The sequence below is a fragment of the Nyctereutes procyonoides genome, unplaced genomic scaffold (genome assembly GCF_905146905.1).
Source record: "Nyctereutes procyonoides isolate TBG_1078 unplaced genomic scaffold, NYPRO_anot_genome, whole genome shotgun sequence".
Lineage (NCBI taxonomy): Eukaryota > Metazoa > Chordata > Mammalia > Carnivora > Canidae > Nyctereutes > Nyctereutes procyonoides.
The window spans coordinates 7,034,081-7,055,570 of NW_026575037.1; the positions used below are offsets into that span (position 1 = coordinate 7,034,081).

Consider the following 21,490-nt stretch of genomic DNA (forward strand, 5'->3'; position numbering starts at 1 on the left):
AATGCCAAGAAATTTGACACTAATATTGGCAAAGTCCATTTCTACTTTAAGCAGAAAAAAAAGCAAACTGCACTTGTGTTTGGAAGTCAGTGTGTTGCTTCTTTCTTTTATGACAGGGGGATGGGAAATAAATTTAAATCGCTTCTAATCTGATCAACTGTGAGCAGCTGCCTGGAGCTTTGTGTTGATAATGTTGGGGCAGTTTGGGGGCAGGGAGAAGGAGGGCTGCAAATGCTGTGGGCCAATGGCGGCAAGCCTTACATCTTCTCGGTAACTCTGCCCTGTTGTGATGTGACTCAGGCCACTGCTTCTTAAATGCAAAATGTGCTTTTTAGTTCAGTTAAGTGTTCCTTAGCTGTGGATAAATTTTGTTTCTGAGCAACGATGAGAAAAAGTGGGAGATCATTTCCCAGCACAGGAACTGACTATGGATTTTTAAAGAAACCCAAACAAGCTAAAATAGACACCGCAGGTAATACTGGGAGGAAGGGCACTGACGAGCTTATATTTTTATGGATTAAAGATTAGAGGATACTGGTTGGTTTACAGACTGGGCTAAACTGGGCAAGCTGGTTGTGGTATCCTCCAGTAAGAGACCCCTGGGAGCCTTGGTTGTACCAGAAGCCGATGACCCCATCTGGTAGCTGGTCCACTGGGGACTGACTGTTGTCCATTTCTTTTTTTAATTTAAGATTTTATTTACTTATTCATGAGAGATACAGAGAGAGGCAGAGAATGCAGGTGTTCTGCAGACTAGGCAGAGGGAGAAGCAGGTTCCCTGTGGAGCCAAAGGCAGACGCTCAACCACTGAGCCACCTAGGTGTCCCCTGTTGTCCATTTCTGATGACTCAGAGCAATCATCAGTGGATGGGCTCACCACCATTCTGTAGGCAGTGCCTGTGGTGGGGCTAGGCCCTACCTCCACAGTCCTGGAGGGCCCCCAACTGCTCAAAGGCAGGTGATGGGGTACATACTGCCATGCAGCTCAGGGGAGCCAGGGGGCCGAAACAGGGCAAGTGTCTGGGGAGGTGAGCTCCCAGGAGTGAATTCCAAGCCCTCACCTACACAAATGTGCATATTCCTGTGGAAGGCAGAGAGGAAGAATCTGGAGTGCCTCATCAGGGCTCAATGGAAGGACTGGCCAGGGTAGCCTTCCATAGGACACACTTGAGAGCCTTGATTGTGGCAGAGGTCCAGCAGGTGTTCTGCTATCATGGGGGCTGATTGCCACTCTTTGCAGCTGCTGTCTCAGAGCAGTTTTCAGAAGGTGGGATCCCTAGATGCCAAAGGATACACAGGGTGCCCAGCCTCTCATGTGGGTTTGCAGGACTGGGTCTGCCCAAGGCCAGCTTACTGGTGCATATTGCACATCAGCAGGCTGTATAGCTCAGGCTAGCCAGGGACCTGGGACAGGGCAATGTTGGGCGAGGTCTGTTCACAAAAGTCAGGACTCCAGGGGTACCTGGTACCTGCCTAGTTGTAGGCCTTTCTTATATAAATGAGACTATTCGCCTGAAGATAGAGCTGTAGAAAACTTGACTACGTTACCAGTGTGGGACGCATGGCATGGTCAAAATGATGCCAGCAGGCTGAGTCCAAAGACACAGAGCGGTAAGGAAGGGGTGGGGGCGGTGTCCCATGGGAGGGAAGTCAAATGTGAGCCAGCGGAGTTTACTGAAGATATGAAGAGAGCCAATACAGAAAGTCCAGGAGACTCAGAAAGGAAAGGAGCATGAATTTCATCTTTGGGGTCTGCTGTGCATGTCCTCTCAGGCATCCGGGAACTGGTTTGGACCAGGACAAAGTCCAGGTGTCTATTGTAAGTCACTTATCCCTTGAAGCCAGGGGTCCTGGCGTCAAGATGTCTAGGGCCAGTGGTTTAGAAATTATCTGTTGTGCTGGAAGACTCCAAAGATATGATTAACTCTTAGTTCCATACAAGGAAGACATGCACTGAAGCATGTGTAGTGTGGGGGTGCAGGTCCCAGTAAGAAGAGAAGTGGGGGAAAATAAAGCAAAGGGGGGGAAAACAGTTTTTTCTTTTGTGGGGTCCCTTTTTCCCTGTCTCAAAAATACCCTTTGTAACAGACACCTGGGAGTCTTGCTTGCTGGAGAAGCTTGGGGTCTCACCAGGGAGCCTGTCCACTGGGGATTGAAATCCAAAAGATTTTCGGGGGGAGTGGGCAATCTCTACCTTGGAGGCTCTGCAGGTTTTGGGGACCAGCCTGAGCCCCAAAGTCCTGAAATGCATCAGCAGTCAAAGGCTGGCTGACAGAGTATAGACTGCTCATGTGCCAACAAGTGCAGGTCAAAGGAGCCAGGAACTTGGGAAAAGGCAGCTGTAGGAACAGGCGATTGGAAGGCCCCGCATCTGCCTCATTTCAAGCCCAATCCCACGCAAATGTGCATATTCTCCCAAGGCTGAGCTGGGAGTAATTGCAGAGGCCCCTTACCAACGTGTGACCCAGAGGACTGGCTGGGCCAAGCCAATAAGACACACCTGGGAGTCTTGATTTCTGGAGATGCTGAGCACCCCAAAATGTAACCAGTGCAAATGTAGACTGTTGCCAGTTTAAAGCTGCCACCTCAGAAAGATTTTTGGGAATCGGATCCCTCCAGCCAGAAGGCTATGCAGGTGGTTCGGAACCCACTTCAGCTCCACAGGCCTGGAGGACCCCAGCAGCCCTGGGTGGGCTGACAGCGTGCATACTGCACGAGTCCAAGCTGGCAGGTAAGGGTCATGGGGGACCTGGGACAGGACAGGGGTCTGGATAGGCGGGCTCAGGGGAGTGGGCTCTGCGGTACAGGGCATCTGCCTAGCCAAGCCCTTACCTACACAAATGTCCGTATTCCCCCCGAAGGCAGAGCTGGAGGGTGCCGGACTGCTTTGGTACCTTCCTGCAAGAGGCCCTGGGAGCCCTGATGGCTGGAGAACCTCGGGATCCCCTCGGGCAGCCTGTGCACATGGGGACTGACTATCACCAGTTAAATTTGCCACCTCAGAAGTATTTTGCCAGGGTGTGGGCTTCCTTCACCCTGAGGCCATTCCGGGGGTGGGGGCCTTCCATAGCTCCACGGGCCTGGAGTGCTCCTGCAAACCACGGGGAGCTGACGAGGTCTGGGCTGCATGCGCGCAAGGTGCATAGGGAGGTGCATGAGACCAGGAACAGGGCAGGGTAGAGAGAGGCCCGGTCACAGGGTGGGTGCTTTGGGGTCTCAAGTGCTACAGATGCCCATCTTTACCCCGAAGACAGAGTAGGAGGAAACTACAGGGCCTTGCCAGCATCCATGCAGCCTGGCAGACTGGCCAGGGGGTCCTTCAGTCAGAGACACTTGGGAGCCTCAGTGGCTAGAGAAGCCAAAGGCCAGCAGGCAGCCAGTCCTCATGTGGACTGTCACCTGTTTAAAGCTGCCACCTCAGAAAGATTTTCGGGAGTAGGATCCCTTCACCCAGGAGGCTGTGTGGGAGGTCCAGTCCGGGTCCCAGCTATACTTAGTGGAAGACATGGTACGTACTCTGCATGCATGAGCTGCGCAGCTCAGCATAGTCAGGGACCACACATCCGGAGAAGCCAGGGCCCCAGGGGACGGGCTGTTGGTGGCACAGGGCACCTGGCTAATTTCTGAGCACTAACCTACACAAATGTGCATGTTCTCCCCCAGGGCAGAGCTGGAGGGAACCCAGAACTGTCTAGCCAGGGTGGGCCACACAGGATGGTCAGGGGACCTTCCAATAAAAGACATTTGGAAGCCTTGATTGCTGGCGAAGCCTGGGACACCACCAGGCACCCAATCCAATGAGGGATTGGCGATCCCCAGTTTCAAGTGGAGATGCAGAAATATTTTCATGGTGTGGGCTCTCAACACCCTGAGGCCGTTCTGGTGATTGGGGTCCTGCCACATTCCACATTTCAATGGTTCCGAAGTGCTCCTGGCAGCCCACACCCTGCTAACAGGATTTGGACTGTGTATGCAGGGGTTGGGGGTGGGGGAAGGGCAGGTCAAGGCAGTCAGGATCCTGAGAAAGGATGTCAGCTGAGGCTGGTCACAGGAGGGAGCTCCCGGGGGTACCTGGCATCTTTTTAATTCTAAGCCTTAACCTACACATACACACATATTCGCCCTGAAGGCAGAGCCAGAGGAATCTGACCTGCCTTGCAGGGGCAGTGCTGGGTGAGATTGCTGGGTGAGATTGCTGGGCTATCCTCTCTTAAGCAAACCTTGGGAGCATGGGCTGCTGGAAAATCTTGGGATTCTCTCAGGCAGTCAGCCCAAATAGAAACTGAAAATGGCCAATTTAAGAAGCCTTGGAAGATTTTGGGTGGGTGGGCTATCTCTACCCTGAAGGCTGTAAAACCCAAAGTGTTTATTTGGGGCCTTATGGTTTGCAGTCTTGAGAGATACAGAGTTGACCAACATGTGGATTATAAACGGTGAGCGCAGGAGTGCAGGCTTATAAAGGCAGAAACCATGAGGTTTCATAACTTGTTTTGAAAGAATTATGATTGGTGCTGGTGGAGTTAAACTGACTAATACAGGATTAGCTATTGAGCTAGCAGATGTTACATTATCTCTGTTTCAGCCCAAAGTAGAAGGGCACATTCCAGGAAGTGGTCCAGTTGCAATTGACAAAAGTCAAAAGTTCATGGTGTTCTTAGAATTGAACAGGAGACGGGCATCGGCTCTTCTTTTTAGTGACTCTCTTAATGCTTACTTCATGTTGGATTTCTTTTCCCACATTTCCCCCTTTTGATCGAGATCTTTCTGGCAGGAAAGCATCAGTGATCCATTTCATGATGGTGGAGTTTCAGTTCATTGCTGAAGTGGTTGATAGCCTGCTCTTGGTCCATCATATCCCTTGGGAGGGGACACATTTCATGGGTGGCTGATATTTAGTATATTCAATAAGGTCCTAGGTAAGAGTCTTATGGCCACGTTTGAGTAATGAGGAGTTTTGAAGAAATGAGGTCTAGACATCAGTTAGGTTCTCATTTCTCTTAGTCAAAGGGTAGATCTGATGAATGGTTTTGAGTCTTTGAGCAACTATCATTGACACTTTGAGTAGCAATGCAGCAATAGGAAATATGCAGGATAAGCAATTTGAAAATTGTAGGGCACAAATTTAAATAATCCAGCTAAAAATATTAGAAAACTTAAACCTCCTGGGGTGAAGCTCAAAGGCCTTTAAAAGTTTGGCTAGTTTGAGCGACTGATGGTTTCTAATACTACTTATTGTGAGGTGTTTACCCAAGTACAGCAAGAGGTATTAGGTGTGGTGCAGTCTCCTTCTCAGGCTGCAAATAAATAATCCAAAGCCATCCTATTGTGAAGGACTACCCAAGCTAGGGAATCTAGGAATCTTTTCTGGGCTGTGATGGCTCTGGCAGTGGTTTGAACTACTCTGGTAAGAATTCTGGTAAGACTTTTCATCATAACTTCCAAGTCTGCTCTTCCTACTCCAAGCCATGAACCTATGACTCTAAGGTATCTGATCTGAAATATCTGGCAGGAAGGTCACAGCCTTGGCTGTGGCCACACCTGTTGTCTTCATATTTGGAAGGGCCCTTATCAGGACAATCATCTATTATAGATGAGACCCTTTTTTCTTCTTGAGTGAGATTAAGGAAATCATTTTAAGGGTAGTTAAAAGGGGATGTTAAATGGTCCCCAAAAACATGTGCTACCAAGGTCTCCCCAGATGTTAGAACATTCATAGGCCCAAGATTAGTGATCATATCCACAAAAATATAGGCTTTATGAACAGAGCAAGCCATTTCTGGATTCAATGACAGGCAATGAAGAGGAGTGAGTTCAAGCTTGGGATCAGTGGTAGGAAGTTCCCCACAAGTTTCATTAAGTTGACGAGTTTGGGGAGGGCTGGCCAAGGGAAGATGGTTGGATGAGAAAGTGTCACAAGTGGCAAGTTCTTTTCAGGAAAGATAGATCTCTGCATTTGTATTTCAGATAAAAGAAAGAGCCTGAAAACACACCTTCCAGGAGTCGAATGGTCTTTTTAGAGGAAAAAAAGTGGGTAGTTTGTTGTATAGTACTTCTTTCAAGGGGAAGCATAGAATGGGAGTTTGGGACTGAAAACTTGGGCTCAGTAGCTAGAGCACAAAGCTTTGTGTCCAAAGTTACAGTAAAGTTGGGAACATTTGAAAAGTTAGAGACTGGCATCACTATTAGGTCATTATTTATTGCAATTTTTTTTTAACAAAAACTGGGTTATGATGGCAGATCCAACAGTTGAATAGATCCCCATATAAAGCTAGGGACTGAGACATTTGAACAATCACATTTTCCTTCCATGTGTGGGAGAAGATAGAGCAGGGAGAAAAACTACTAGGATCAAAAAATTCAGTGTTGATAAATGTAAAGACAGGGAACAATAGTAGGTATAGGGGAACCTTTGAGATCTGGCTACCGCTGGGAAGAAATCCTACTGAGTATAAAACAGCAAAAAATCCATAAGTATTCCTACACAAAAGAACAGTAGTCCAAAGATCTGAGTTTTGTAGTTTCCACTAAGTGTTTGGCAGTTATGTAAAAATTATTGTATTGGCCTCCTCCTGACTCCCGGGAAAGCAGACTCATCTGCTTTTTTCTGGGATATAGTCAGTTTGAAGTCTCTGGTTGGTTTAATAGTCCAGTTGGATGTTGGAGCCTTCCTAAAATGAGAAATGAATGAGCCATGAGTCAATGGCTTCTAAGTTAGCAGTGTAGAGATTAGTTAGCAATACCTGGTATGGTCCTTCCAATGAGGCTGAAAGGAGTCTTTGAGGAGCTATCTTTTCCAATAAACCATGTCTCTGGGTTGAACGCTGTAATGGTTGATGTCTTTGTCTCCTACGAACGTGGCTATTCTACTACAGTATGATTATTCTCTGAGGTTGTGAGTTAGTCTCTTGAAAATTTGAAGTATGTCTCTGTTTATCAGCAGTGGACCAAAGGAAGCAGCGGCCAGGTGCATTGGGCATCCTGCTACAAGGAGAACAGATTTTCATTGAACTTATATCAGAATTTTAGGAATGTCCTACAATTTTTGGAACACCTACATTAACCTATGCCTATGTAAATACAACATAAAGTTTAGTATTACTTTTTATTTAACAATTCTTCCCATGTAATTTATCGTATCAAGTAAGCCTAAATAGTTTTATAGATCCTTTGGAATGTTTCAGGGACCCTCTGGGAAAAAAAAATCCATGATTTCTTTCAGGTCAAAAAGACTTTATTTAGAATTTGATTTGGGGAAGTGTGTTAAAAAAATCAACACTTGGCTAAATAGGATTGCAGAAAATTATGAAAATACCTAATTGTCTACTTAATCAAAGTGACAAAAAAGATTTCACATATAAACACAGAAGATTACATAGATTGAATAAAGAAGATGCAGTTTTGCTAAGTAATAAAAGATATGATAAAGACAAAAAGACAAAAACCCACAGTCATTGTTTCCCAGGCAGATTACACTAACGGTAACGGAATTTTGTTTGCAGTTTTTATTTTTTTTAAGAGAGAGAGAGAGGAAGTGGGGAGTGGGGCAGAGATAGAAGGAAGGGGAAAGAATCTAAAGCAGATTCCCTGATGAGCGTAGAGCCCAACATGGGGCTCCATATCCTGAGCCTGAGACCATGACTTAAGCCCAAATCAAGAGTCAGACACTTAACTTAATGAGCCACTCAGGTGCTCCTGTTTACAACTTTTTTTTTTTAAATCAAGAACAGGCCAATTTCTAAGAAAATTTTAACAGAGAGAAAATCAGGTTCTAGTTGGGAATCAGTACACTATTGAGCTCAGTTTTTTAAAAAGATTTTATTTATTTATTTATTTTTTGAGAGAAAGCGAGCAAGAGCAGAAGTGAGGGTCAGAGAAAAAGGGAGAAGAGAGAAGGAGAAGGCTGAAGGCTGAGCAGGGAGCCTGACATGGGGCTTGATCCCAGGACCTCTGGGATCATGACTTGAGCCAAAGGCAGATGCTTAACCAGTTGAACCACCTAGGTGCCCTATTGAGTTCATGTTTAAAAACCTATAAATACATTCAATCTCAGCCACCTGCTGAGACCATGCAACATAAAATTCCTTTTCTACAAATTTTCTACAACATTCTGTATCTACTTTTGTGTGTTCCTTGTTCTTTCCCTTTCTGAAATAACCAGATTTACTACAGAACAGAAAGCACACATCCTATTTCTTTGCATACTTTTCATATACAGTTGTTTTCTCTCATCCTAATTGCTTTTAGTAGTTTTATGTTTACATATATTAATTAGAATTCTAAGTCTTTAGAATCCTTAATTTCCAGTGAAAACTAAGAAGTAAACAATTGTGGGCTGGCAAATTTATAAATACATTTCATAATTTCTAGAAACATGTTTTCTCAATGTGCCATAAAACATGCTTACTAAGAGACCCACATATCTTTAGTTTCTCTATAATAAGAAACCAGAAGTGGCTAAACCTACATTTGGTAATAAGTTTTCTGATATTTTGCCCTGTTTAGAAAATACAATAGTATTACTTGCCCTGAGATCCAGAACAAATCTCCATCTCCTTCCATGTGACCTGTGGACTGGGAGGATGAGAGTATTACAGCGACTAGTACAGGGAACAATTAATTTTTCGTGTGTGAATAATCTTCAATTTTAGGTTAAATTCCTTGGATTGCCTCAGAACTTAAGGGGAATCTTTTGATGTTGGGCAGAAGCTTTCTTTTGTCAATCTGGATTTTAATGGGCAGTACAGAATAAATGCATGGGTGGCATTTTTTGACCAAATCATCCTGGGAATAGAATGCAAGATGAGTTCTAGTTAGGGATAGATATTAGGGTGTCTAGATTCTCTTAAAGGTTGGTATTTGGTGGTTCTGTATTTTTAAATATTTCCCACTTTTGGGAAAAAGAGATGTGTGCCTGATGGGCTTCAAGAAAATCTTGACCTAATAAATGCATTGGAGCTGAAGAAACCAAGAAGGAACTAGTGAACAAAGAGGACCCAAATTGTGTACTCTGAGGATGGAGATAGAAGAGGCATAGGCTGATTTTTCTAATTTTGAGAGCTTCTCAGAAAGATCCAAATTAGATCCAAAAGTTTGGAGTTAATTTCCTGAAGAGAAACAAACTTTCAGTGTTTCTTTTTGAGGCCTCCAATGCCAATCAAAGTAAGCTTCCCACTCATTTTGTTTGGTTTTACAACCCTTTTCCAAACATGCATGTAAGTAAATTAATGTTGGGATACCAGAAGTGACCCATTTGGGCCAATGAAGTCTTAGATCATCTCAGGAAATGCGAGTAATATAAATAATAGGAGTAATGGGGCAAATATCTATAGTAAGAAGGGCTGTATTATTCCATAAGCACAAATCCTGCAGTGACTCCTGGAGTCACTGCAGGAGTTCCCGTAGGGGTGCTAATTATGAGAAGTCCCCTTAGTAGAACTATTGAGCACTCGCCAAGAATCTGAAACTTGAATTTTCCACTTGAAGTGAGTAAAGGTAGAATTCCCGCCTCAGAAATGAGTGAGGACAGAAGCCAGCAACAGAGGACCCCAAATAAAAGCCTGAACCTCAGCCAAGTTTGGAACCAAGAGGAACTACCACCATGACCCAACACCAGTTCCAACCATGACCTTCCATGCCAGAGATTAGGCATGTGTTGGAGGGTGACTTGAGTTCCTTAGGCTTGGAGGGCTGAGACTTCCCAAGGCTGGCTTATGGGTCTGTACCTGACACATGCAAACCATGTAAGTCTGGGTAGCCAGGGACCTGTAAAAGGGCAATGTTGGGTGCAGCTGGGTCACAGGATGTGGGGCTCTTGGGAATATTTGGCATCTAACTCCAAGCATTAACCTCCACAAATGCACATATTCCCCGTGAAAGCAGAGCTGAAAGAATCTGGGCTGCCTTGCCAGGGCTGGTTTTGGAGGATTGGCTGGTATAGCTTTCATTAACAGACCCCTGGGAACCTTGATTACTGGTTAACCCCACATCTCATCAGGCAGTGAGTCCAAATGGGAACTGAGTGTGGCCAGTTTAAAGCTGCCACCTCACAACGGTTTTGGGGGGTTGGGCTCCCTCCATGCTGGGGACTGTGCATTTGGTTGGGGATGCATATGAGGTGCATGGTCCTGGAGTACCCAGGTAGCCCAAGGCTGGCTGACCGTATAGGTACTGCACACTTGTGGGTCTCTGAAGATCTGGAAAATCAGGAACCCAAACTGAGCCATATCTGGAGAATCCAGTTTTCACAGTGATCTCTTGGGGGTTCACGGTATCTGCCTTTACCAAGCCTTAACCTACACAAATGTGCATGTGGGGGCCAATGGCAATCTGCCCCCAAATATGTCATTTTGGGATATTCAGTATTTTGAATTAAAGTTACCTAAGGAAAAAAAATGGGATCCTGGATGGCTCAGCAGTTGGGTGTCTGCCTTTGGCCCAGGATGTGATCCTGGAGACCTGGGATTGAGTCCCACATCAGGCTCCCTGCATGGAGCCTGCTTATCTCTATGTCTATGTCTCTGCCTCTCTCTCTGTGTGTCTCTCATGAATAAATAAATAAAATCTTAAAAAAAAATAAAGTTACCTAAGAAACAGCCAGTGCAAGGAGAACACACAGACCCCCATGTTATCTCCTGAAAACAGGAAATAAATTGCCCATATGAAGGGTTGGGATACCTTTCCCGGCACCAGGATATGAAGAGACACTTATCGCCAGAGATAGGGAACTCAGAGCCGACAAACAAGGCTGTGTAAACAAACTTTGTTACTTTTAATGATCTATTGCCTCAGACCAAATTCTTTTTAGGATTCCTTACTGACTGAAGCCACCAAACATAAGTTTTCTTTTTTACTATTACCCACTGGCTTATTGTTTCTTTGCCTAAAAAGCATAAAAGCTGGCTGCCTTGGTCATTCTTTTTGGGTCTCAGTTCTGATATTGGGCCTCTATGCACAGTTAAACTTTTTTTTTCTCCCATTACTCTCATGTCAATTTAGTTCTTAGATCAGCTGGAAGAATCGTGAAGGATGGAAGAGTATTTTTCCTCCTCAGCAGCTGGCAGAGTCAGCAGGATGAACTTCCCTGGCTGGACACTGCTGCGGCTGAGATCCTGGGACAGATGGTGAAGAGCTGACATAATGTGAGAGTCCACACCTGGCTCTCTAACCGCAGGGTCTAATGCAATGAGAATGAAGGGCGTCCTTTTTATCTCTTTCTAAAGGTAGATTAGCAGGAGAAAATATTTGTGGAACTAGTTGCTTGGGCTTAGCATCTCTGGTAAATTTGGTAAATTTCTCTTTGACCCATTTCCTCCAAGAGATGGTCACTGTTTGCCTTTGTCTTCTGTGTCATTTGCCATTAAAGGAATTATTGTAGAGAAGGAACACAGGCATTGGCCTTATCAGCCTGTTGCTCGAACCAGCCTCACAGACTGGTACATACACAGCTCTCATCGCACCAGTGTCCGTTTAGACAAACTTCGCAGTGGGCCCCTATGTAAAAGCCAGAAGAGGTTTTTCCTTTCATCTTGTTTAATGTCCTAAAACCTTTACTTTGTGACCAGTGATAATAGTCTCTCTGGTCTCTGCCATGTGGAGGGTGGCTTCCCTGGCCTCCTGGTACAACTTGGTGGCCAGCTGAATTGACTGGGGGTTCAGAGACACAGTTACAAGCAGTACTCTCTTTGGCCCTGCCAGCCCTCGGAGGAGTTTGAGGTCACTGCCAATTAGGGACCTTTGTCATCCTAACCTTTATTGCTCATTAATGTTGGAAAAGTCTCACTGCAGTAGTGCCCACCTGGTGTCATAGATTAGCATGACGGCCTGGAGGCATCTCACATTTTGTGGGAGACTAGAGACATGGTTTTCACTACATCATTTTTACTACCTGTACAACAAAGGCTTTTGTTTTCTTAGGCTATTTTGGAGAGTACATCTGTGGGCCATGGGGGCTGTCTCATCTAGGCCCTCTCGAGGGATGCCTCTTGTAGCCAAAGGCTAAGCCTGGAAAGTTGCCTCTGGGCCATTCCATAGAAAGGCTTATTGGCTTGAGTCACGATTGAGATCAATATGATCCTACTCAGCATGGCCAGATGATGGCTCCTTTAGGTTGGCTGTATTTGAGAGAAAAAAAAATCTCACTCTTTATGAGCATTCTCAAATGTCTTATTAGTGTAACAGCTGGCCTTGGACTCCCTTGACAAAATGAAAGAACAGAAATTAGACTTCAGACAAAAATTATTGTCCACATCCAATATAAGTCCCCCTTCTCAAAAGTCTGCCTATTTTAACTTCCCTTTCCCTATCCTGACCTATAAAGAGCACTCTGACCCAGTCTCTGGGTTCAAAGTATGTAAATATTGAAAGCCAAGAAATGAATCTAACAAAAGTTCTCTCTCTCTCTCTCTCTCATAAATAAAACAAATCTTAAAAAAAAAAAAAAAAAAGGACAGGGCAATCCCTTAATATTCAAGCTGTAGTCCAGTTCTATGGGGAATTAGAAACAACCAGTTCTGTCTTAAAGATCTCTATAAAACCAGACATGTAACTCTAGAAACAAGTTAAAACCCATCTATCTTTACCAACTCCCCAAACCTTGCCTATTCCTCTCAAAATGTTTGTAGGGCAGCCTGGGTGGCTCAGCGGTTTAGCGCCGCCTCCAGCCCAGGGTGTGATCCTGGAGACCTGGGATCCAGTCCCACGTCAGGCTCCCTGCATGGAGCCTGCTTCTCCCTCTGTCTCTCTCTCTCTCTGTATCTCATGAATAAAAAAAAAAATTAAAAAAAAATAAAAATATTTGTAGATATTAGGAAACAGCAGTATATTAGAACAAATTGCCTGTACTTTAAAAAGGTAAATAATAATTACACATAAACGAAAAACAACCCTTTTATTCTCTCTCTGTCTCTTAAAGTTATAAATTTTATCACACCTTTGAGATGTAAACACAGCCCACAACCACCTGTGACTGAAGAACACAAAAAGGGAAAGAAGCTTTTTAAAATAAAAACAGCTAAAAGGGCTCTTGTGCCCAAACTCTAGCACAGCCTCCTTAAGATTACTTCCAGAGACAAATAAAATTTCTTAAAACTCTTCTCTAGAAATAATAAAATACTTTAGCCATCTGAGCCAGTAAACTTAATTTATTCCAACTGTTATTTATTGACTAGTGTATTGTATATTGTTTTATTTTTTAATTTTTTTAAAGATTTTATTTATTTGTTCATGACAGAGAGAGAGAGAGGCAGACACAGGCAGAGGGAGAAGCAGGCTCCATGCAGGGAGCCCGACGTGGGACTCCATCCCAGGTCACCAGGATCACACCCCGGGCTGAAGGCGGCGCTAAACCGCTGAGCCACCAGGGCTGCCCATATATTGTTTTAAAACAGAAACTGTAAGATCTCTGTGATTATTTATATGTATTTGTATCTATGTATACTAGAGATATGGTATTTTTGTACTTCCAAATGGTATTGCCATAATTAATTTATAAAAGGAGCCCTATTTCATTGGCTTAAAGAAAATTAAGTGCTTATATAATTACATATTCATAAAAGTTCTCCAAAATAAAAAAAGAAACCTAATCCAAACATATTTCAGGTTCACAGGATCTGGGAAAAATAATCTATTAGCTAATTTAAGGTTATTTGTTTAAAATACATCTTTAGAGTTACAGGCATTAAATATAACACTATTTTCCTAAAATTAAATAACTTCAGGTTAACCCTGTTACAAAATTTGTCAACAAAACTGACTTAGAATGTAACTAATTTTGTTTAATGTCTCATGAAGTTTTGGTGGGTGATCTAAACTTAATTGTTGGGAGCAAATGTTTTAGATATAAGTAGAATAAGAGTTTGTAGATAACCTTTTGAGCAACAGTTATATTTTATAGTATATGTACTTAAAAGCTCCAAAATTTTTTGATGTCCTAAACTTTAAAGTTTTGCTAAGTGATGACTTAAGTTAAATTCATTGACTATCTAGATCATTTCCAAATAAAATAATGAAATACTAATTACTAAACATATAGCTTTATCCACTTTTGGTTTCTCTATTATGGAGAAACTTAGGATAAAATTTGTGTCTGTTGGTAAACACGCTGGTGCCTTATTGAAAGATTGTATTCTGAAGATGTTACTAGATTAAGAGTCCATTGCTGGATGTGCAGAAAGCTAAACATTGATACCAGTTTTGTGGCGGTAAAAAGGTTTAATTCAAGAGCACCAAATAAGGAGATGGCAGGAAATATCTCAAATCCACCTCCTCAAAGGGTTGGGGTTGGGTGTATTTAAGCATAAAGGGTCAGGGATATCACAAGGTATGTATGTTGAATGGAATACACTGATTAGATGTAGGGAAAAGGGAAGGCATCCTCTCTGAGCTTCCTCATTCAGGAGTCCTGTCTCTTCATGGAACACACTATCATAAAATGGGAGTGTATCCCCCCTAAGGTGGGGGGAGATCTCGGGGTGATCTCAGAGATCACTTTCCTTCATTCTTGATCCCTTCTGTGCAACTACAAGAATTCTTTCTGGAATGCTCTAGTCTCTGCTCTTGGTGGTCAGTCAACCTCTACCAAACAATCTCATAAATCAACTAGGTTAGCCTGAGTTTTCTTAGGTAAAACTACTAAGCATTTGTTAACTCGGCATGGTGGTTTCAGTCCCTATCATTTGATCATTTCTCAATTTTGAGGGATGGGAGTGACAAGTGCTCTGGCTACTTCTTGCTGGAAAGGAGCTTGAGGAATGAAACAATTTTGCATTTTGTTGGAAATACTTTCTGGTACTTACCTTAACCTGTATGTTCTGTATGACCAAAATATTCTATGTTTGATTGTTTAGGAGCAACATCAGAAGGCACATTTGATTATTAGGTCCCCAGTTAATGAAATGCAAAGCATAGATAACCCAAATCTTAGTAAACAAGTGAGTTTCTTTTGCCCATTTGCAAATTAATTTTATAAATTAATTATATATTTATAATTAATTATATAAATTATATTAATATTATATTATATATTTATAATTAATTAATAAGATTATAACTCTTTTTGCCTTTACATTATTCCCCAGCATATAGCATAGGTTTTTTTTTTTTTTTTTGGTGGTGGTGGGGGGGTCTTCCAGACATATCTCAAGGTGAAGTTGGGAAAATTAAAAAATTTGGTCACTGGCATTAACATGAAGTCTCTATGATAATGAACAAAATAAGGTTTTAGGTGACAAGCCCAACATCTTTAGAGATTTCTTGAATTAGTTAAAATCTGGGCAATCCTAATCATAGAATTATCTTCCCAGCCTTGGTGGGGGGAGGGTCAGAATCAACAGGGAAATATGACAAAGAAGGAAAAGAGCCGTATGTTTGTACTTTATTTTTTTATTTTATTTTATTTTATTAAAATTTTTATTTATTTATGATAGTCACACAGAGAGAGAGAAAGAGGCAGAGACACAGGCAGAGGGAGAAGCAGGCTCCATGCACCGGAAGCCCGACGTGGGATTCAGTCCAGGGTCTCCAGGATCGCGCCCTGAGCCAAAGGCAGGTGCCAAACTGCTGCGCCACCCAGGGATCCCAGTTTGTACTTTAATGTGAGCACCCAAAGTAATTAAATCAAAGTAATGAGAATAGCATGCAAATTATTCATTACTTATATTTCTGTTCCTTTGGGACCTGCCTTCTAAACAGTAGTTGGAGGTCTATCAAAGTCTCAGTGATCTACTTGGAGAAATTAGTATCTGAGGTATGAAACCAGGTAAGATTTGGAGCATCTGGATTGGTAGGTTTTTCTATGGCATTGTTTCCACTCCCTGTGGCATACCAACAGATGGAGTACGGTGGGTCTGATGATCCCCAGGGACCTGCCTTTATTTGTGAGTAATAGATCCATGGCTTGACATCTTTTAACAGAATAGTTCATTACCAGTAAGACTTTGTATGGTCCCACCCCGTGGAGATGGAGTTAATCTCCCAGGTGCTTGTTTCTTTAGGACTTTAATAGGACCCAATTTCCAGGAAATGAGTGGTAGAGAGAAACATCTGTAGGATACAATAACCTGCTAGAAGCAAACTCATATAATAGTAGTTTGAGAGCTCTCAAAGATTATATACCTTATGGTGTTCAGTAATTTAATGTGAGTTCCTTCTGGTGAGCTCATATCATGCTCAAATTACAGGAAGGGTCTCTCTCTCCTTTTTTAAGGGTCTCATATAATATTTCATAGGGATTCCGTTGGAGCCTCCTTCTAAGGGGCCATCCTTACTCAGAGCAGGGCAATTAGGAAGGTCTTATCTCAAGTTAAATTAGTTTCCTGACAAATTTTACCTGAGGTATTTTTAATGATTCGTTTTTCTCTGTCTTGCCAGTAGGTTGTGGTCACCAAGGAGTGTGTAGTTTCCAATGAATATTCAAGGCATCTGACATTTTTGGGTTATTTTTGCTGTAAAACCTCTTCCATTGTCATTTTGAATAGATATGGGTAGCCCAAACCTGCCTGGGAAATATTTCCTTTAAGAGGGCTTTAACAACCTCAGAAGCTTTTTGAGACCAGCAAGGAAAGGTTTCTACCCAGTCAGTAAAAGTGTCTATAAACACTAATAAATACCGGAAGTTTCCAGTTGCTCTTGGCATCATAGTGAACTCAGTCTGCCAATCTTCTCCTGGTCCAGTGCCTTTAGATCAGACTCCTTATATTATTTAAGGTGGTTCCATCTTTGGTTTGTTTTTAGCACATATATATTTTTAATTATTTTTGAATAGTTCTCTGTGTGTTTGGTCCTATGGTGAATTTTTGAATCCACTGGAGTTTTAGCATCTCTCCTGTAATAGGCCATCTGATAAATGTGACTTTTGACATCTTCCATAAGATGTTCAGGGATGAGAACTTTCCCCTGCTTATTATAAATCCACCCTTTTGGGGTATATTTATAATTAACATCTTGAGAACAGTCGGGACTCTAACAAAATTCCCATTCATTAGCTCTTCCTAAATCATCAAGGGAAATATTTTGGGTGACATTTTGTCAAGTTTATGTGTGAGATTAAAGCCATCATTGAAAATTTAGGCAACTTTGTTCTAGCTGCCAATTTGTGGCTTGATCTATTCGATTGTTTCCTCAGGCAGTCAGGCAAAATGATGACTGGGACAATGGACAATGGCCACTTTTGGTTCCATAACAGCTTCTAACAAATCTAGGATTTCATTGGCATGTTTAATCTCCTTTTTCCCTGCGGTTAATAGTCCTCTTTATTTCCTGATGGCTCCATGAGCATGGATCCCTGAAAAAGCATATTTGGAGTCAGTAAAAATAGTCACTTTTATTCTTACTTAGATGAAGAGCACTTGTTAAGTTTTGCTTTCTCTGCGGAGGTACCTGGTGGAAGGGTGTCTGCTTCCAGTATCTCTTGGTGAGTCACTATGGCATAATCAGGCTTACATTGTCCTTGATCCATGAAGCTGCTCTCATCAATGACCACCCTTGAGGTCTGGCTGTTCTAATAGCACATCCATCACGTCAGGGCAACTGGAATAAACGTGTTCAATTATTTGTATACAGTCATGTATAGGTTCCTCTGTACTGGCTGGAAGCAGTGTGGTATGATTTAAAGTTGAAACTGCCTTTAATGTAACATTTGGGTTGTCTAATAGGATGGCCTGATACTTGCCCAGTCTTCTTGATGTGAGCGGATAACCCCTTTTCTGTTCTCAGAAGGGTGCCCATGGTTGGGTGTGCACACTGTGGTAGACTGCCCCAGTGTGAACTTCTCTTTTTTCTTGCAGTAGATCACAGGTGACAGCCACAGCTCTCAAGTAGATAGCCATCCCTTAATCACTGCATTCAATTGTTTTGAGAAGTAGGTAGCTGGTCTCCTGATGTTGCCCAGATTCTGGGTTAGAACCCCAGAACTAATTCCTTGTCTCTCATGAAGAAACAAATCAAATGTTTTTCTAATATCTAGAAGAACTGGAGCAGGAGCTATGAATAACTTTTCTTTGATTACTTGGAAAGTCTTATGGCATTTACCAATCCAGTTGAGGGATTCCCCATCTCCTCCTTTGAGAGCCTCATGAAGGGGTTCGGCTATTAATCCGGAGCTGGAGATCTGGATATGGCAGATGCCCAAGAATCTATGTAACTGTCTTCTAGTGGTGGACACTGCTGCCTTAACTAGTGTTTTCCTATTCTGAGGAAAGTCTCCTTTGTCCCTGTGACAGTTCAAAACCCAGCTATCTGATGGATGGCTGGAAATTTGGGCTTTTTTTTTTTTTTCCTTAGACCTGTAGCCTTGCTTGGCTAGGAGGTTTAGAGTCAAGATTGTGTTTTGATCTGAAGTTTCTTTAGGCTTAGTACCTATCAGAATATCATCTACATATTGGAGGAAAGCTCCTTCTTCCAACTGAAGGTCTCTCAATTTCTTGGCCAAGCTTTTACCAAAGATAGTAGGAGACTTCTTGAAGTCCCAGGGGAGGAACACTTGAGCAATATTGTTCCTTGACTCTGGTATTGGCATCTTCCCATTCAAAAGTGAACAAATCTTAGGGATCAGGGCTCATAGGATTGCAAAAAAAAAAATGCATCTTGAAGGTCTGAAACTGAACCAACTAAGATCTCTGGACAGAGTGGTAAGCAGGGACTGGGCACTACTGGATGGATGTCTTCTACAATCTGCTTACTTGTCCTTAAGTCTTGGACAAAGCAGTATTCTGGTGTGTCTGGCTTTCATATTGGCAAAACTGGAGGTATTATATGGAGAACAGCAAGGGCAGAAGAGGTCAATATTCAAGGAACACAGCCAACAAGGGTTGAAGACCTTGTCTAGATGCTTCTTCAATGGGTACTCTTTTAAGTCTGAGACATTTGACTGGGAACAGACTTTAAAGATGGCAGATAAGTACTGCCATCTTTGCTCATCTCAGCCTCCCATTTGCCCAATCTCTTCTGGGATCTCAGCCAGAGTCTTCATAGTCTGTTGCAACAGTACTGCTTGGAGGGGGTAAATCTGATCAGGTAAAACTTAGATTACCATTTGTCTGGGTGCAAGAGTTACTCTAGTATTTAATCTGGTCAATAAATAGTCCTCTTTATTTCCAGATGGCTCCATGAGCATAGACCAGCAGTGGAACGGGACTTTCAGGCAAATACAAAAAAGCTGTGTTTCAGATGTATTTTTCCCATTTGACAGTCTAGGGGTTGGAAAAATGACTTTTCCGAGGTTTTCCCCCAAACTCCAGTCACTAACACTGTTTAGACAATTTGGAAAGCCAAATGTTTAGTACCAAATAGCTAGCCCCACAATCAATCAAAAAGTCCAGGAGTTTGGGGCACCTGGATAGCTCAGTCAGTTAAGCAACTGACTCTTGATTTTTGGCTCAGGTCATGATCTCAGGATTATGAGATTGAACCCTGCTTTGTGCTCTGCTCTGGCATGGAGCCTGCTTAAGATTCCCTCTCTTCCCTTTTACCCCCCTCTCTACCTCTCTCTAAAAAAAGAAAAAAAATCCATAAATTTGATTCTCACTGACATGGTCACATGGGGCTCCATGTGGGAAATCTTGACTGGTTAGTGAGGTCCAAAGGAGTGCCAAGGCTCACTCCTGATCACTATCAGTGATCTCTGGCATCTGTTGAACTGCTGGCTGCTCACCTTTTTCTGTGGCTTGGTTTAGGCGAGGGTGTTCTTTTTTTCCAGTGTCCGTCCTGCTTGCAATAGGCACATTGGTGAGGTCCACTGTGGGGTGTCCCCCAAGAGTTAGATGGAACTCTTCCTTGTGGTTGAGAGTGAGGTGATCCTGAGGCTGGAGCAGCCGCCAGCCAAAGTAGCCTGTTGTTTCATCTTCTGTTCTTTTCTTTCTTGAACTTGATCTCTGCCCTTGAAAACTTTTTTTTTTTTTTAGATTTTATTTATTTATTCATGAGACACACACACACACACACAGAGAGAGAGAGAGAGAGAGAGAGAGAGAGAGGCAGAGACACAGGCAGAGGGAAGCAGGCTCCATGCAGGGAGCCCAATGTGGGACTTGATCCTGGGACTCCAGGATCACGCCCTGGGCGCAAGGCAGGTGCTAAACCACTGAGCCACCCAGGGATCCCCTGCCCTTGAAAACTTTTAAGGCAATTTCAACCAAATGAGACACAGACATGCCCAGGGCTCCCTCTACTTTTTGCAATTTCTTTTGAATATCTGGAGCACTTTGACCAATAAAGATCATATTTATCATTTTTTTTTTGAATTTTATTTTATTTTTTTTTATAAATTAATTTTTATTGGTGTTCAATTTACCAACATACAGAATAACACCCAGTGCTCATCCCGTCAAGTGTACCCCTCAGTGCCCGTCACCCATTCACCCCCACCCCCCACCCTCCTCCCCCTCCACCACCCCTAGTTCATTTCCCAGAGTTAGAAGTCTTTATGTTCTGTCTCCCTTTCTGATATTTCTCACACATTTCTTCTCCCTTCCCTTATATTCCCTTTCACTATTATTCATATTCCCCAAATGAATGAGAACATACACTGTTTGTCCTTCTCCGGTTACTGTGGCCAAGTTCAAAAAGGGTGTTGCCTGAGTTCTCCTCTGGGATTTTGATGGAATCTTGTCTCACATTTAGATCTTTCATCTATTTTGAGTTTATCTTTGTGTATGGTGCAAGAGAGTGGTCCAGTTTCATTCTTCTGCATGTGGATGTCCAATTTTCCCAGCACCATTTATTGAAGAGACTGTCTTTCTTCCAGTGGATCGTCTTTCCTCCTTTATCGTATATTAGTTGAGCATAAAGTTCAGGGTCCACTTCTGGGTTCTCTGTTCTGTTCCATTGATCTATGTGTCTGTTTTTGTGCCAGTACCACACTGTCTTGATGAACACAGCTTTGAGGTATAACCTGAAATCTGGCATTGTGATGCCCCCAGATATGGTTTTCTTTTTTTAAAATTCCCCTGGCTGTTTGGGGTCTTTTCTGATTCCACACAAATCTTAAAATAATTTGTTCTAAGTCTCTGAAGAAAGTCCATGGTATTTTGATAGGGATTGCATTATACGTGTAAATTGCCCTGGGTAACATTGACATTTTCACAATATTAATTCTGCCAATCCATGAGCATGCAATATTTTTCCATCTCTTTGTGTCTTCCTCAATTTCTTTCAGAAGTGTTCTGTAGTTTTTAGGGTATATTTTGAGAACCATTTGAATGGTAAATGGTTCTCCAACCTTTTATTTTCAGGTTGTAGGTGTCCTTCTGTCTAAAATGAGTCTCTTGTAGACAGCAAATAGATGGGTCCTGCTTTTTTTATCCAGTCTGAAACTCTGCGCCTTTTGATGGGGTCATTAAGCCCATTCACGTTCAGAGTTACTATTGACAGATATGAGTTTAGTGTCATCATGATATCTATTTAGTCCTTGTTTTTGTGGATTGTTCCACTGAACTTCTTCTTAAAGGGGAGTTTTAAGAGTCCCCCTTAAAATTTCTTGCAGAGCTGGTTTGGAGGT

At 42.7% G+C, this 21,490-nt stretch overlaps 1 protein-coding gene across 1 annotated transcript in view; it reads left to right on the forward strand.

The window, feature by feature from the left end:
• Positions 1–384: 384 nt before the first annotated feature.
• Positions 385–21,490, forward strand: part of LOC129505787 (complement factor H-like) — a 69,230-nt gene continuing 48,124 nt past the window's right edge. The window contains exon 1 of the mRNA XM_055319026.1: positions 385–472. Within this exon, the coding sequence (XP_055175001.1) occupies positions 385–472 (88 nt within the window). The remainder of the gene's footprint in view (positions 473–21,490) is intronic.